Below are 14,432 nucleotides of genomic sequence, written 5' to 3'. Positions count from 1 at the left end.
GTGAGTTCATGACCGTCTCTTATGTTTTAACCAGCTACGTTTTTGGCAGCTATATTAGGCAGTTGAAGTCTCTGGGAGTTCTGGAAGCTCCTGGAATGTGAGGGTGGACGTAAGATAGACGGCTGAGTACAGCTGCACCCAATCATCTGAGAAACTGCCAGTTTACCCTTGCAGTGGGAGCTGTGGGGGGCACTAATTTGAACTGAAAAGTATGTGAGATGTGGAAGAAAATAAACTTGTCACAGACTTGTGAGGTCCAAGAGCTGAGGGCATGAGGCAGCGGTTGGGAAGGTTGTACAGACAGAATGGGGATGTGGAGCTCAACACACCTCCCCTAGGGAAGCAAATGCGGTTGCTCTCCAGAATGCTGTTCTGGATAAGCCCGACTCGAGCTCCGTGGCAAATCACTAAGAATGGCCAAGGACCTCAACTGCACCTCATTCATTACCTCGCGCTGTTGGCCCAGACTACCACTGTGCCGGGAGCTGGCCAGCAGGGTTCTCTCTCAGTTCTCTGATCGCTTTCCCCGCCTTCCGCAAATCGTTTAACCAATGAGAGCGATAGGCGGCTACCTAAGGACGCTTCTGCTTTCCTTGAGTCCCGGCAAGGTTAACCAATCAATGGGAACTTGACTGTTGCTAAGAGACCTTTGAGTTTGGCTCCACCCATATTTAGGATTTTAGCCAATGAAAATCTGTACTTTGGACTATTGCCGCGAAACCAGTGAGATAAATTCCAGCGGCTGAAAGTTTCGGCGCCTGCGCAGATTGGGGAAGGTTCTGGAAGACAGTGGGGCTGCCGCCATTTTGCGGGAAGAGGAGCAGCTCCGGCTCTAGTGCTGCTTTTACTGCTGAGTCTCTGGAAGATAGCGGTGCTTCGTGTCCCCCGACACACCCAAAGGAACAGGGGGAACCGGGACCCCCGCTGCGGGGACCCGGAACTGGTAAGAAACCCCGAAACCGGGTTCCCCCCGCAACGTCACCTGTGCGTGACGTTGCCGCACGGCCCCTCCCCCTGACGTCACAGGCAGAAAATGGAGTCGAGAGTCGAGTCCGGCAAACTTTTGAAATTAAAACAACAACAACAAAATGTTTTTGTTTATTTTGACCTGGAAGTGTTCGCTGCCTACCTAATCCCTGGCACGATTTTAGGAATCGGCACCCTCGTGGCTGTATCCTTCAGCGATGAAGATGTTTTCAAGGATCCGAATGACTGGTCTCTTGGTCCCCGTAGCCCTGACGTTCAGGGTGTCCCACACTGTGGAGGGAGCATCGACCTACCGCGGTCTCAGAGGACTCGTGGAATCCATTTTCAACCCCTAGTGGCGCCAGAGAGAGATGAGGGAATTGAGGTTTCTTCCTCAGTCTTCCGTATGTGTTAGACTCATGTTCACTGTGTTGGCGGCTCTGCCCACATACTCCGTGGCGGTAGAGGAGCATAGTGGGGCCACATAGGAGGTTTTAGCATCGGGACACTGGCCCTCACAGAGATGCTGCCAGTAAGTTATTTGTAGGGCCGTTTTTTGAAGCGTGGTCTTGGTTTGTTAGTTTGTTACACATGGGAATGTTTTTGTCTTTCTCATTGTTCTTAATTAAGCTGTCTTCAGTTTGGAGATGTTTGTGCCCAGCTCAATGACCAGACCCAGGAGGTGGCGCTGCCCATCACCCCTGAGACTTCAGCGTTTGGTGAATGAATTCTGCCTGATTGGGGCTGACTGTGGTTTTTCGCTTTCCTGTGGCCCGGCTGCAGTGGGGCCTACGTGCCGGCTTGGGTCTAGTCTGTGCTATGACAAGGTCCACGCGATACCATGATTGTGGGTCCCTAATTCACTTTTTGGAGCAGGGTTGGAAGAAAGCAGTATAATGTTTTATTGTATGGTATTGAATGAACTTTGACCTGTAAGTTAGGACTTAAAGAGTTCGAAAACTCCTGACCTGAAAGCGCGTAAGGGTTTGGGACTTTTCTGCTTTTTAGGACATCTAGAAAGATAGACTAAACCCAGCAAGATTACAAGTTTCAAAGTGTGCTATTGTTTTATATGTGTTTCTAAATAGATCCATTCATTTGTTTCTTAGGTCTGAAAACTTTATTTCACAGGTGGGGGTTCCTTTGTCAACTTCTGTGAAAGTTGTTGCATATCCTAAGTTATCCCTGCACTGTACACCAAAGAGCGGTTCTTGAAATTAGAAGCATTTCATTTGGAGAATTAAAGGCAGGCTATAAAAAATGAAGAGGAGTGTTATGACACTTAAAAAATTTGTATAGACTTGGCAGTCAGATGACTGAAAAGAACAGAGTTTGTAGATCAAAAACTTACTTATAGAACCATTTTTCCCCCCACAATAGGTCAGATAGCATATATTAAAATCAGCCTGGTTCCTAATATTTTGAAGCATATACTGTTTTTTTTTTGAAGCATATACTATTACGAACTGATTATAAGCCACACAATAAGGTGTGACTAATGAGACTGATTCTTTTCATATACCTATGAGAACATTAATTCTCCAGATCAGTGTATATTTAAAAATAGACATCTTGGTATGCTGTGTACTTTTCTTTTTTAAGAAATTTCCTTGGAGAAGGAAATGGCAACCCACTCCAGCATTCTTGCCTGGAGAATCCCATGGACAGAGGAACCTGGCAGGCTACAGTCCATGGGGTCGCAAGAGTCAGACATGACTTAGCGACTAAACCACCGGAGAAAGACTACTCTCAATTTGGCAGCAAATGACAACTGTCCTTAAGATTTTTTTTTTCCCCCTGATAGAAAAAGAAAACACTTGGAAAATGAAAATAATAAAATTTCTATTCAAATGTAAAAAAAAAAAATTTCCTTTAAGTTACAAACCACACGCCGCTGCTGCTGCTGCTGCTAAGTTGCTTCAGTTGTGTTCAACTCTGTGTGACCCCATAGACGGCAGCCCACCAGGCTCTGCCGTCCCTGGGATTCTCCAGGCAAGAACACTGGAGTGGGTTGCCACTTCCTTCTCCAATGCGTGAAAGTGAAGTCGCTCAGTTGTGTCCAACTCCTAGAGCCCCCATGGACTGCAGCCTTCCAGGCTCCTTTGTCCATGGGATTTTCTAGGCAAGAGTACTGGCGTGGGGTGCCATTGCCTTCTCCGACAAACCACATGAGAGAGTGGTAACCTGAACATTAGAGTCAGAAGGCTTCTGATCAAGGATCAGCTCCTCCGTTTGAGCTTTGTGACTTTGGGCTGTTCACAGAACCTCAGTTTTTTCTTCTGTGTATTAGATTCAGTATTGCCTGTAGCATATGTTACCGTTGATTACTAATAAATGTAAGATAAGAGATTGAGTTCACTAGTTTTTAGACACCTATTTGATTTTGGTTTGGTTTCCATTTTAAGCCTTAAACTTGGGTCCAACTAAGTTTTACTGTTGGCTGCTTCCAAGAATCTTATCTTTGTAACATGTTTAGCATAGTGCCCAGCAATGTCAGGTACTACAAATGATAAATATGATTACTTTTATAAGTCATCAAAATAGGCTGTGGACTCTGTCTCCAGTCAAGACAGCATGATTGGATGACGCATTAGCTACTTTAAAGAGGACAAAATTCTTGTGTATATGGAAAGTCTTAATCACACTTAGCCTCTCTGCGTAGAAATTCTTCAGATTAGTTTTTTTCAGTTTTATTAGGATATCAGTGACATAAAATAAAACTATACATGTTAAGATGTACAGTTTGGTAGGTTTTGTTATGTGCTAACACCCATGAAACCATCACCCCCCCCAAAATTCCAAAATGTTCTTTTATTATCTTTTCATCCTGGCCCTTCCCCTCCTGTTCCTGTCCCTAGGTAACCCCTGAACTGCTTTCTGTCACTACAGGTTAGTTTGCATTTTCTAAAATTTTATGTAAATGTACATCATACAGTATGTACTTTTTTTTTGGTAACCTCTTTCAATGTAATGATTGAGATTTATCTGTGTTACATATTTTTATAATTTTGGAGCAGTAATCTTTGAATAATTTATCCTGTTGATTTTGTTTGGTGTCTTCTGTTTTTATTATTTGACAGACCTGTGACGAACAGACTTGAGAAAGACCATTGCTAAATATGAAAGCTTGGGGTAGGCGAGAAGTCCTACTGTATGTGCCTAGACAGAAATGCTTCAGAGTGGGACTGGTTAAGCCATTTTAATCACAGTCTTTCTGAATTACCCCAACTCTAGTTGGTGTTGTACAAAAAATGCTTAATGATGAATCCCCTCATTTTTGTGTGTTTGAGTTAGGGATGTGAAGAAAAGCTTAGGACAAATCTGCATTATTCTGGTATTACTTTGCCTTGCTTTTAATTTTTATTCTTGTAGTCTTACCTTTTTAATGGAAATATGTGCCAATTTAAGTTTAAAGCAATTATTCAGAATTTTGAATAGTAGAATAGAGGCCAAGTGCCCAATATAAATAGTAAGTTTGAGTACCTGCATTTTAACAGGAAAAGGTCTGTATTATATTTTGTCTGTGCCTAGACATCTAATTTTCTTCTAGACCCTGACCTTTTCTAAGCCACAAAGCAGAACTAGTTCAGATCTATAAGGTGCAAAAATAAATGGAGGGTAAGCAACAGCTGATAAGATACCTTCGGAGTTCAGGTAACAGAACTGTATATTTTGATGTCTGTTTCTTCAAAGGGGGAGGGAATGTGGGGTGCCGGAAGGGGAGGAAAAATATAAATGAGGTTCTTATGTATTGATATCTTTTCCTCAGATCTGCTACAATGGCATCCGATGACTTTGATATAGTGATTGAGGCCATGCTGGAGGCTCCCTATAAAAAAGAGGAGGTAATATTCCCCATCTCACTCTTGGAAATGGGTTAGTAAGAAAAAGCAGTTGTGGCTAATCAGTTTCAGTGTTTTAGGAATTTTCTTTCCCTGTTCATTTATTATGTACAGTGGCTGTTCACGAAAGGTATAATCTTTTAGCAGTCACTGCTGGAGATTAGTACTCAAAGGCCATGCTTGCAGAAAGGGCCCTGAAAACTGGGGATGAGGGGGCAACATAAAGTTGGGATGGGAGCGCTTTGCTCACAGCTCTCAGTGACACAGAAGAAAGTTGCTATATCTCAGACGTAACTCATTTCTCACTCTCCTGGGAAATAGGTGTTAGTGGAACAAACAAATATCGGATAGCTAAAGTTTGACATTAACATCTCATTTCTTCTTTTTGGGTAGTTTCCATACTTCTTCTCTTACCCTCTTTGTTAGGAGATCTAGGTGCTCAGAAACTGTTAAGATAATTGAGAGTTTTGATTTTATGAGCTTTCTTCCTTGTCCACTTTTGTTCTTTCCTTGCCCAATGGAATCTGTGTGTCTGCCACCTGATGCCTTGTGTCATTTTCCTGGTGAACCCTTTAGGATGAGCAGCAAAGGAAGGAGGTTAAAAAGGACAGTCCCAGCAACATGACCAACAGCACCAGCAACATTGGCACCAGTGGCTGTGGTACCGATGGGAGCAGCGTCACTGACGGGACCAGTGCCACCAATGGGAATGGCACGAGTGGGGAGGCAAGCAAGTGAGTGTGGCGTGAGGAAAGTGGGTTGGCCGCTTGGGGAAGGAAGACAGCTTTGTGCCTTATAGAAACAGCTGGAACAGAGAAGTGGTTGTTCATAAGACTTCCTACTTTAGTAATAGCTCCACTGGGTCATGGGAATAATGGTGATTTGGTGTAATGATCTTCCAGTGTAGACTTGTGGATCAGTCCTAGTTTTGATGTATTTCATTTGAATAAAATAACAAGAGGATCTCTGATTTGAAAACATCAGATACTGTCCTGTTCCATGGAGGGGAAATGGCCATTTCATATACCTGACAGTGTTCAGGGCTGTGTGTAAACTGATGTCATACCACTGTCATGAATTCCTGCCATACTGTCTTCTAGGCTTTGGTCTTTTGCTGGTTTTTGTTTCATCCTAGCGTCACTGTCATTTGGTTTCCTTGGGAGAGATAATGAAACCTCTGTAATGAGAGTTGATACTCTCCCACAGGAAGAAGAGGAGCCGGAGCCATAGTAAAAGCAGGGAGAGAAAACGCAGGTCAGTCGTTCTGGGGACACTTGGGTTTTGAGAATTATAAATAGAAAGATACCAGGGAAAGCTATACATTAAAGAGGAGGTTGGTTTGTTTTTGAAGGAACTTAATAGTCATTTTTGTCCATAGTCGTAGTCGAGACCGGGATCGTCACAAGCGGAAAAATAGTCGGAGCCGAAGTCGAGATCGGCAGCGTCGCCACCGAAGCCGTAGCTGGGATCGTCGACATAGTAGTGAGTCACGAAGTCGAGACTGGCGTCGTGAGGATCGTGTACACTACAGGAGTCCACCGCTTGCCACTGGGTATCACCTTTTGCTAATAAGATCACCTTTGTATTCTGGGTAAAACCAAGTGCACGATGGTCCCTGCCCAAGGGTGCCTGTATCCTGTTGTTGGGATGGGCAGGAGACCCAGTTACTGGAGGGGTGATACTCAGAATTTGCATGTGTGATGAGGTGCTGTAATCTGGTTTTCTCATGGTGGAAGACTCAGCACTGGGCCAATGTGAATAGACGTGGTTTTCAATTTTGTTGTTCTCTGTTCTGTAGGCGTAGGTATGGACACAGTAAGAGTCCTCATTTCAGAGAGAAGAGCCCAGTCAGGTGAGTTGATAATGCACACTCTTTCAGGGACTGTGAATTATGAATAAAAAGTGGTTTGAGCCAAACCACAGAAATGTGTAGTTCTTGAGGGCAGCTAAAGAATGATGACCAAGTATTGGGAGGGAAGGTCTCAACAGTTGTACTCTTTAGGGAGCCAGTTGATAACCTGAGTCCAGAGGAGCGGGATGCCCGCACAGTGTTCTGCATGCAGTTAGCTGCCCGCATTCGGCCTCGAGACCTGGAGGACTTTTTCTCTGCTGTTGGCAAGGTAACCCTCTTCTCCTTCTTGGTTAGCTTGGGGTAGCCTGTCTTCTATCCATCCCCCTTTATGCCCAACTCAGGATTTCCCTTCTGCCCTGGATAGGTTCGAGACGTCCGTATCATCTCAGATCGAAACTCACGTCGGTCTAAAGGCATTGCCTATGTAGAATTCTGTGAGATCCAGTCTGTGCCGCTGGCCATTGGGCTGACTGGGCAGCGGCTGCTAGGAGTGCCTATCATTGTACAGGCGTCACAGGTGAGCAGCTTGAGAAACGGACTTGAGAAGATGGAGTTGAATGTGGTAGGTGTGTAGCGTAACCCATCATTTCCTCCTTTGGCAGGCTGAGAAAAACCGCCTGGCAGCCATGGCCAATAACCTGCAGAAGGGCAGTGGTGGACCAATGCGCCTTTATGTGGGCTCCCTACACTTCAATATCACCGAGGACATGCTCCGGGGCATCTTTGAGCCCTTTGGCAAAGTGAGTGGAAAGAGGGGAACATCTGAAGGGAGTTGGGAAAAGTGGGGAGGGTGAGTGTACCTCCTCATCTGTCTGATCATGGTTAACCCACTGCATGTTTCATAAGGGCTATGTGGGTCCCTCCTGGGAATGTTGGCTCCATCTCTGTATTCTTACTGCTCAGGAGATAAATTAGGCACTGTGAAATCAAATAGTGAGGTCCAGGTTAAGTAAGATGAGTTAGCAAAAGTGTTTTGGAAAGAAATGAATTTTGTCTCTCTCTTTAAAATGATTTGGAGAGATGTAATAGATTGGTTAGAAAGATAGAGGTTTTTTTTTTTGTTTTTTTTTTTTTAAATTTTTTTATTAGTTGGAGGCTAATTACTTCACAACATTTCAGTGGGTTTTGTCATACATTGATATGAATCAGCCATAGATTTACACTTATTCCCCATTGATAGAGGTATTTAGAACAATCTAAGTAGGAGACTTTCCTGGTGGCTCAGTTGTTAAGACTCTGCGCTTCCATTGCACGGGGCACAGGTCACAGATTCCATCCCTGGTGGAGGAACGAACGTCCTCCGTGCCACATGCTGTGCATAGCACAGCTGAAAAAAACAGTCTGGGTAGGAAAGATCGAAGGTGTGGCTTAGCCAGAAGATTGTTATTTCTCTTTATTTTGCAGATTGATAATATTGTCTTGATGAAGGACTCAGAAACAGGTCGCTCCAAAGGTTATGGTTTTATTACGGTGAGTCTCTAGTCTTTAACTTTTAATTTTAGTTTAGGTTTGTCTACTTGTCTGGTTTTGTAGCTCAGCTTCCTCCTCCTCCCATAGGAATGGTCTTAATGACCCATAAACTCTGTTGCCTGAAGTTTGGACTAGCCTTCTGCCCCTTGAGATGAACGCATTGCTTGAGACCTTGGCTTTGCTCCCACACTCTGTCAGTGGCACTGGTATGGGGTGTCCAGGAGTTCAACCAGCCAGGTTGAACCAGCCTGTTCAACTAGCAACCAGGTGCTACAACTTGCTCTTTGGGTAATAGTAATAATTGCAGGCTGTAGCTGAGGTTGGGGGGATGAGGGAGGTCAGGTGTGGGCTTTATTGTAGATGTGTGTTATAGATTTGGTATATTTTTATGATGGGGTGGGAATAAGAAGTTATATACTTCCCTCTGTTGTTACTCTGTTTGAAGCAGTTTCTCCACTGAGAAATACTTTCATATTTAAATACCATCATAGGGAAAATAGTGAGGCCACCTAATAGTGGGCAAGTCTCACCTTTTCCTGACACTCCAACAAAATTGTCTCCCATAACTGGTTCTTCCATGTGACTCCAGGCTGAGGACTGGTTGCCAGCCACAAAGTCTGATAGAAGCTGCTATTTTCTGGGCTCAATCCAGGCAGCCTACACCCCCACAGTTGCCTGCAGGGCAAAGGGGAGGTAGGTTAAATTCTACCCTGGGAATTGCTCATCACAGAAGTATCCAGTAAAAGCAAGCCACCTACATACACCACCTGCCTAGGAACTGTCATTACCACGTGCCAGGCCTTAGAGCAGGTAATACCGGAGTAAACAAAGCCAGCTGTGGGGTTCATGGTGGCTTTTTTAGCTCCCCATGTGACTCAGATTCAGAAAGGCTCCTCTGGCGTCTTTCTGCCCTTGTGTTACTGCCTTTTAGATCAACACCCTTGACACATAAACAGCAGACTAGGAATCCTCGTTGTCAGGCTGCTGCTGAAAGGGACTATAAAGTAGAGGCCCTGTGGCCAGTAGGCCAGAGAGGTGGGGTGGAGTGGGGGTGCAGTGTTGCTTTCAGTACCAGGCTGTGTGCCCTCCTGAGGCTGTGCCTTTCCTAGTTCTTGACTAAAGACTGAAACTTACTAGTCCTGAGGGCTGAAATGAAACTCAGGAGCCTTGGATCTCAGCCTGTATTACTTTCATCTGATACACCCATTTGTGAAACAGCCAGTCAGGCGAGGCTCCCTACAGATAACACACTGTTAGGTTCTTAGTGGAGCTGGAAGATTGAAAAGTGATTGCCCTTGAGTCAGCTGGAAAGGGTTCTTTTCAGAGAACCATTTGGGAGGATGGGATCCTAGGTGACATTCCTTGGGAAAGAAAAGTTTGAGCCACAGTGAGCATGCCATTTTCCTGGGACCGTAGGACTAGGGAGTGTTCCTGGGGCTTTGAGGGCGGGTCTGTGGCCGGGAGGTACCTGATATGGCCTGGATTTCTTGTAGTTCTCTGACTCAGAGTGTGCCCGGCGGGCCTTGGAACAGTTGAATGGCTTTGAGCTTGCTGGTCGACCTATGAGGATTGGCCACGTGACCGAGCGACCGGATGGTGGCACAGACATCACTTTTCCTGATGGAGACCAGGAGCTAGACCTGGGATCAGTGGGTGGACGTTTGCAGCTCATGGCCAAATTGGCAGAAGGTAGGTTTCTTTGTGGCGTGAAGAATGTGGGGTTGAAATTTACATTGAGGGTTAGGACTTAACCTCATCTCTTCTTTCCCTCTGAGGCTCTGGAATCCAGCTGCCAACCACCACTGCTGCTGCCGCTGCTGTGGCCCAAGCTGCTGCTGCTCAAGCTGCTGCCCTGCAATTGAATGGAGCAGTTCCCCTGGGGGCCCTGAACCCAGCGGCTCTGACTGGTAGACTTGAACTTGGGGAAGGGAGAGGAGGGTTAGGCCTGGAAGGCAGGAATACTCTGTGCTAACTCTCTGTGCCTCTCTTTGTTCCAGCTCTGAGTCCAGCCCTGAACCTCGCCTCCCAGGCAATCGCCTCCCAGTGCTTCCAGCTTTCCAGCCTCTTTACCCCCCAAACCATGTGAGTCACAAGGCCCAGCTCGCATCAGTATTCATAGTTATTTTCTTTCCTTCAGCTTCCTATTTACATCTTCTCCTTGCCACAGGTAAATTAGTGGCTTGGTCCACTGCCTCCCTGTACCTCTGGGTCCTGCCACTCCCTGCTCCACGTCTACCCTTCCACGGCCCCTTCTCTCCGTTTTGTGGACCAAGCCATCCTGAGGGCATGAACACTGATGGTGGGGGAACTGGGGCCCCCCTTAGACACCAAGAAGGGCTCCTACCCACCGCAGCCCCAGTGGGAATGGACTCTGCTGATCAAAGCTGCTGGTCGAAGAGAACAGCATCTACACTTGCGTTGAACATCTGTTTGTCTGTGTTTATCATCTCCTGGGATGACCTTCATTGTCCTTCCCAACCACCTCTTACTGATTCTTTGTTTCCTACCCCTTTGGAAAGGCCATAGGGCATTAACTGAAGGAACTAACTGCTCTCCTCCTTTACCTTTATCCTGCAGTCTGTCACAGAAAACCCGGAAACCTCTGGTCTGTGAGGACTTTAGAGTGTGAGGGGTTGAACCTTGCTGCTACAGGGCCCTGGAAGGTAGTGCGGACGTGTGCGTTGGGAAGCCTGCCTTAGACCTCAGCTTGGGGCCAAAACTGCTTCTGTGGGCTCAGGGTCTTGCTGGGAGGTGCGGGAATAGTCTGCCAGCCATTTTGGATGTCTTTGGGGCATTCAGGAGTTTAATGAAAGGTAGGGTACCTTTCTGGTACCATCCAGCTTTGTGTAGTTGTCTTTTCCTTTGGCCCAGGGTGGGAGTGTGGAGGGGAGATGACTGCTCTCCACCACTTCGCTGTGCCTCCGGAGACTGGGCTCAAGCCCAGCTGTTAGAGCCACTCTTGTCCCCTTGCTGGACACCCATGAGCCCTTCTCACTGGATTTTATACCCTGTGTCTGTGTACATAAATATAAATATATATATATATAAACTTTGTACAAAAGGCATGCCCCATTGTTGTGGTGGCTGCTGCCCATATATGTGTGGTCTCAGTCCATAGTGTGTCTGTCTGATGTTAACTTCTGAGCCAGCACCACAAATGGATCTCGGGATATAAAATATTTGTAATGCCATCGTGTTTTCTTTCCTTTAATTTTTAAAAAATATGATCTTTTAGAAGAAAATCAGGCAAGGCACACACCCTGTCCATGTCTGCTTAAACGCCCGTGGTCTTCATGCCCCTGTCTTTATCTTAGTTTTCTCTCAACATGCCTGCCCATTGGACAGACTCCAGCTCCGGCTCTCCTGGGGATAGATCTTGTCTTTCCACCAGATGGCAGTGTGACAGTAGCACATTCTGCACCTTCTGGGGGCGGAGGGTTTTGTGATCCTGAGGAGCTTAAGTACTAAAGAAGCCTCCTCAGCTCACCATTCTTAACCTGTTGATCTCTGTGGCCTGCCTTTGGACCTCTGTAGAAATCCAGTCTAGTATCCAGAGGGGTTTGGGCATTATACATCAGGGCTCCCCTAGGCCTTAGGTCTGTAATTGTTCATCCTTTCAGCCCCCTCAACTCTTGCTTCCCATATGGCTCTGCCTGGGACAACACAGGCCTGGGCTGATCCATGCATTCCAGGGAGCTGAGTATTCTAGGCATGTCCTTGCCAAAGGTGAGGCACACCTTCCTCTGCCTGCTTTGTAAGGCTTAGGACACGGGGCCAGACCAGAGCCTGGCTCACCAACTGCGGACCAACCAAGAAGGTCTGAGGTTCCAGGGACAGGGCTGAACCTCAGACCTGTCTCCCTCCTGTGGGCCTCCTCCATTCTTTACTGGTCTCTATGGCAACAATGTTAAGGCTTTATTGTCATGCTAAAAATATGGATAATTGCTGCTAGGTTTTTTAATTTGTCAGTTAAGGCTTCTAAGCAGAGTGCTGGTTTTTTGGTGGTGAGCTTCTGAGGTTGCTGTTGACACTGAAGTGTTAAGTACATGAAACCCACTTGTGGCACAGAATGCCGCTGGGACTCGGAGGGCTTTCTAGGCTGCTGCAGCCTCACCCACTGTCACCCCTACCCCTTCCTTATCCTTGTTTGCTCTCTGGACCTGAAGAAGGGAAGGAGGCTGCATTATTTTTAGGTAGGAGCAGCTGGCTGTGGCCCAGTCCCCATGTAGTTATTGATTGGGATGTTAATGCATCCTGAGCTCAGTACAGACTTATTTGTATACATCATCCTAAGGCTGTGGACCAGGCCTCCTCATGGCAGTCTTGAATGCCTTCACACTATTAAGTACCCACAGGCCTTGCCTCCTGCCTCAGGTGGGCCCCATCACTACTCATTTTCCTTATATTTCCATCCCTGGCTGCTTTGCCTTCCTGCACTGTGGGTCCTTCCACCTCAGTTCTTCCTTGCTCTCAGATCCTCACATAACTGTGCGGGAGAAAGACAAGGGTGGAAGTAAAGGGATGTCTAAGACAACTTCTGTTCTAATGTTAACCCATATAAGGTAACAGCATCTAATGGGTGACAGTGTCACTGCCTGTGACTCAAGGCCTTCTTATTACTCATAACTGTATAGGGGGTGGTTGGAGTGTAGCGAAGGGGGCAGTAGATAACCCCTTGGCTCAGCCTAATGTAAAGAAGCCTCCCTCAACCTTCTGCCTGAGCATGGTGGCTAAGGTGGGAGTAGAGATGAGACTGTTGTTCAAATCCATTCCCAGTGCAGTTACAAGTTCCCCACCAATCCTCAACTCTAAAGGGGATTTTCATCTGACTTTTGGCTTACAGCTTCCACTTTTGTCTTCTCTGAAGCAGCCCTGTTTTTTAAACTGCTGTATTCTTGACATTGGGATTCATCCTGTTTTCTCCTTAGACTCTAACCACCCCCAGATGTGAGCTACCATGGAAGCAGGGCTGTGACTTATGAACCTTTAGTCTTCGTGTTTTGCACTTAGGGAAAAGGGAAAGGAACTAAAAACTTAAAGGAAGATACTCTGTCATAGCACCTCTTTTCTCTTAAAGTTTGGTGTGAATCAGAAAGTGTTACTTGGACAGTGAGAAGAGGCTATCCTGACTCTGAAAAGTGAGTGGTGGGAGGTGGTTAACAATAATGAGAATTTATATTTATGCAGCGTTTATTGTGGGTTAGGCATTGCTCTAATCATTTTATGTGTATTGTCATTTAATCCTCACAATGACTCTCTGAAGTAGATTCTTTTTTCATCTTCACTTTGTCACTGAGGAAACTGACACCCAAAAGGTTAACTAACTTGTCCCTCAATTATGTAATTAACAAGTTTGGGATTCCAGACAGTCTAGCTTCAGATCCCTTGATCTTAACCTGCTTCTCAGCATCACTGTGAAAGCTAAAGCCTTGGAGTCATGGGGAAGTGTCACTTTTTCTGTCCTATATCCATACTTCTCAGTATATCTTGAATTTTTCCACTTCCATGTCTACTGTCTTGTTCTTTCTTGTCTTGTACTGTCTTGTTCTTTCTGCTGGTCAGAAATCCTGTTCTTTAAGACTCTGATGCTCTCCTAGTTGAAGTTTATTTTCCTTTCAGTATTCTTGGTCCTATTGGTTTTTTTTTTTTTTTTTGGTCCTATTGGTTCTTATTCCGACTTTATTTACAGTTCTTTGTAAACTCTGTTACTTGGTGGTTATATCTTGATGAAGTCAATCATAGACGTGTCATTTTCATTATTGTTGTCTTTGCACATTTTTCGTATCTGTTGAGTTAAATTAATCCCCTCTCAGTTCAAATCAGACCCAGGCTTTCCAGAAGCTATCCCCTGTAGCCTGCTTAGTTCAGCAGCCTCTTCCATTTCTTCCTCACCCTTCCAAAAGAGAAGGCAGCTTTACTCTTTTCGGGGTTACCATGGTAGCCTGTGATGCTTTCTGTCCAAAGTGCTGCTGCCACCATCAGAGACTGATGTTTCCATGGCAACCAGGTGAAGTCAGTAGGCATGAGCTGAATGCAGGAAAGGAACTCTGGTCTGAGAAGCTGTGTATCTGAAATTTCTGGCTTCAGTTATCCCCTTTTCCCTCCCAACTTTTATACTCTATATCCAGAACTAATTGCTCTCAAGATGTGTTCTTGATTGAAAGAGCTCTGTGAGGTGAAGCAGACCAGTTAACTCAGGTCAGGTGGGGAGATGGAGGCAAGAAAAGATCTGATCAAAGATCACTTTTAAAAGTTGGATGAGTTTTCTTGGCTTTCCCAGATGATCATCTCTCAAGAGCCCT

General features: G+C 45.7%; 1 protein-coding gene across 7 annotated transcripts; it reads left to right on the top strand.

Annotated features, from left to right (window-relative positions):
• The first annotated feature begins 744 nt into the window (after positions 1–744).
• RBM23 (RNA binding motif protein 23) lies at positions 745–11,386 on the top strand. Of its 7 annotated transcripts, none has more exons than XM_043919544.1 (15): positions 746–943; positions 3,825–3,855; positions 4,736–4,811; positions 5,385–5,542; positions 6,015–6,062; positions 6,187–6,360; positions 6,607–6,660; positions 6,811–6,928; positions 7,025–7,177; positions 7,263–7,400; positions 8,065–8,130; positions 9,624–9,819; positions 9,906–10,037; positions 10,128–10,212; positions 10,298–11,386. In XM_043919544.1, exons 3-15 carry the CDS (start codon positions 4,746–4,748, stop codon positions 10,299–10,301), a joined length of 1,392 nt encoding a protein of 463 aa, XP_043775479.1. In that variant the 5' UTR covers positions 746–943; positions 3,825–3,855; positions 4,736–4,745; the 3' UTR covers positions 10,302–11,386. The 7 variants fall into 7 exon arrangements, with proteins under 7 accessions (XP_043775484.1, XP_043775479.1, XP_043775482.1 ...); XM_043919547.1 differs by lacking the exon at positions 3,825–3,855 and adding an exon at positions 1,597–1,685; XM_043919546.1 differs by lacking the exon at positions 3,825–3,855 and adding an exon at positions 1,152–1,498.
• The last annotated feature ends 3,046 nt before the right edge of the window (positions 11,387–14,432 follow it).

Source organism: Cervus elaphus, chromosome 12 (assembly GCF_910594005.1).
Source record: "Cervus elaphus chromosome 12, mCerEla1.1, whole genome shotgun sequence".
Lineage (NCBI taxonomy): Eukaryota > Metazoa > Chordata > Mammalia > Artiodactyla > Cervidae > Cervus > Cervus elaphus.
The sequence above is the reverse complement of the archived record's forward strand: the minus strand, read 5'-3'. Positions and strand labels throughout refer to the sequence as shown.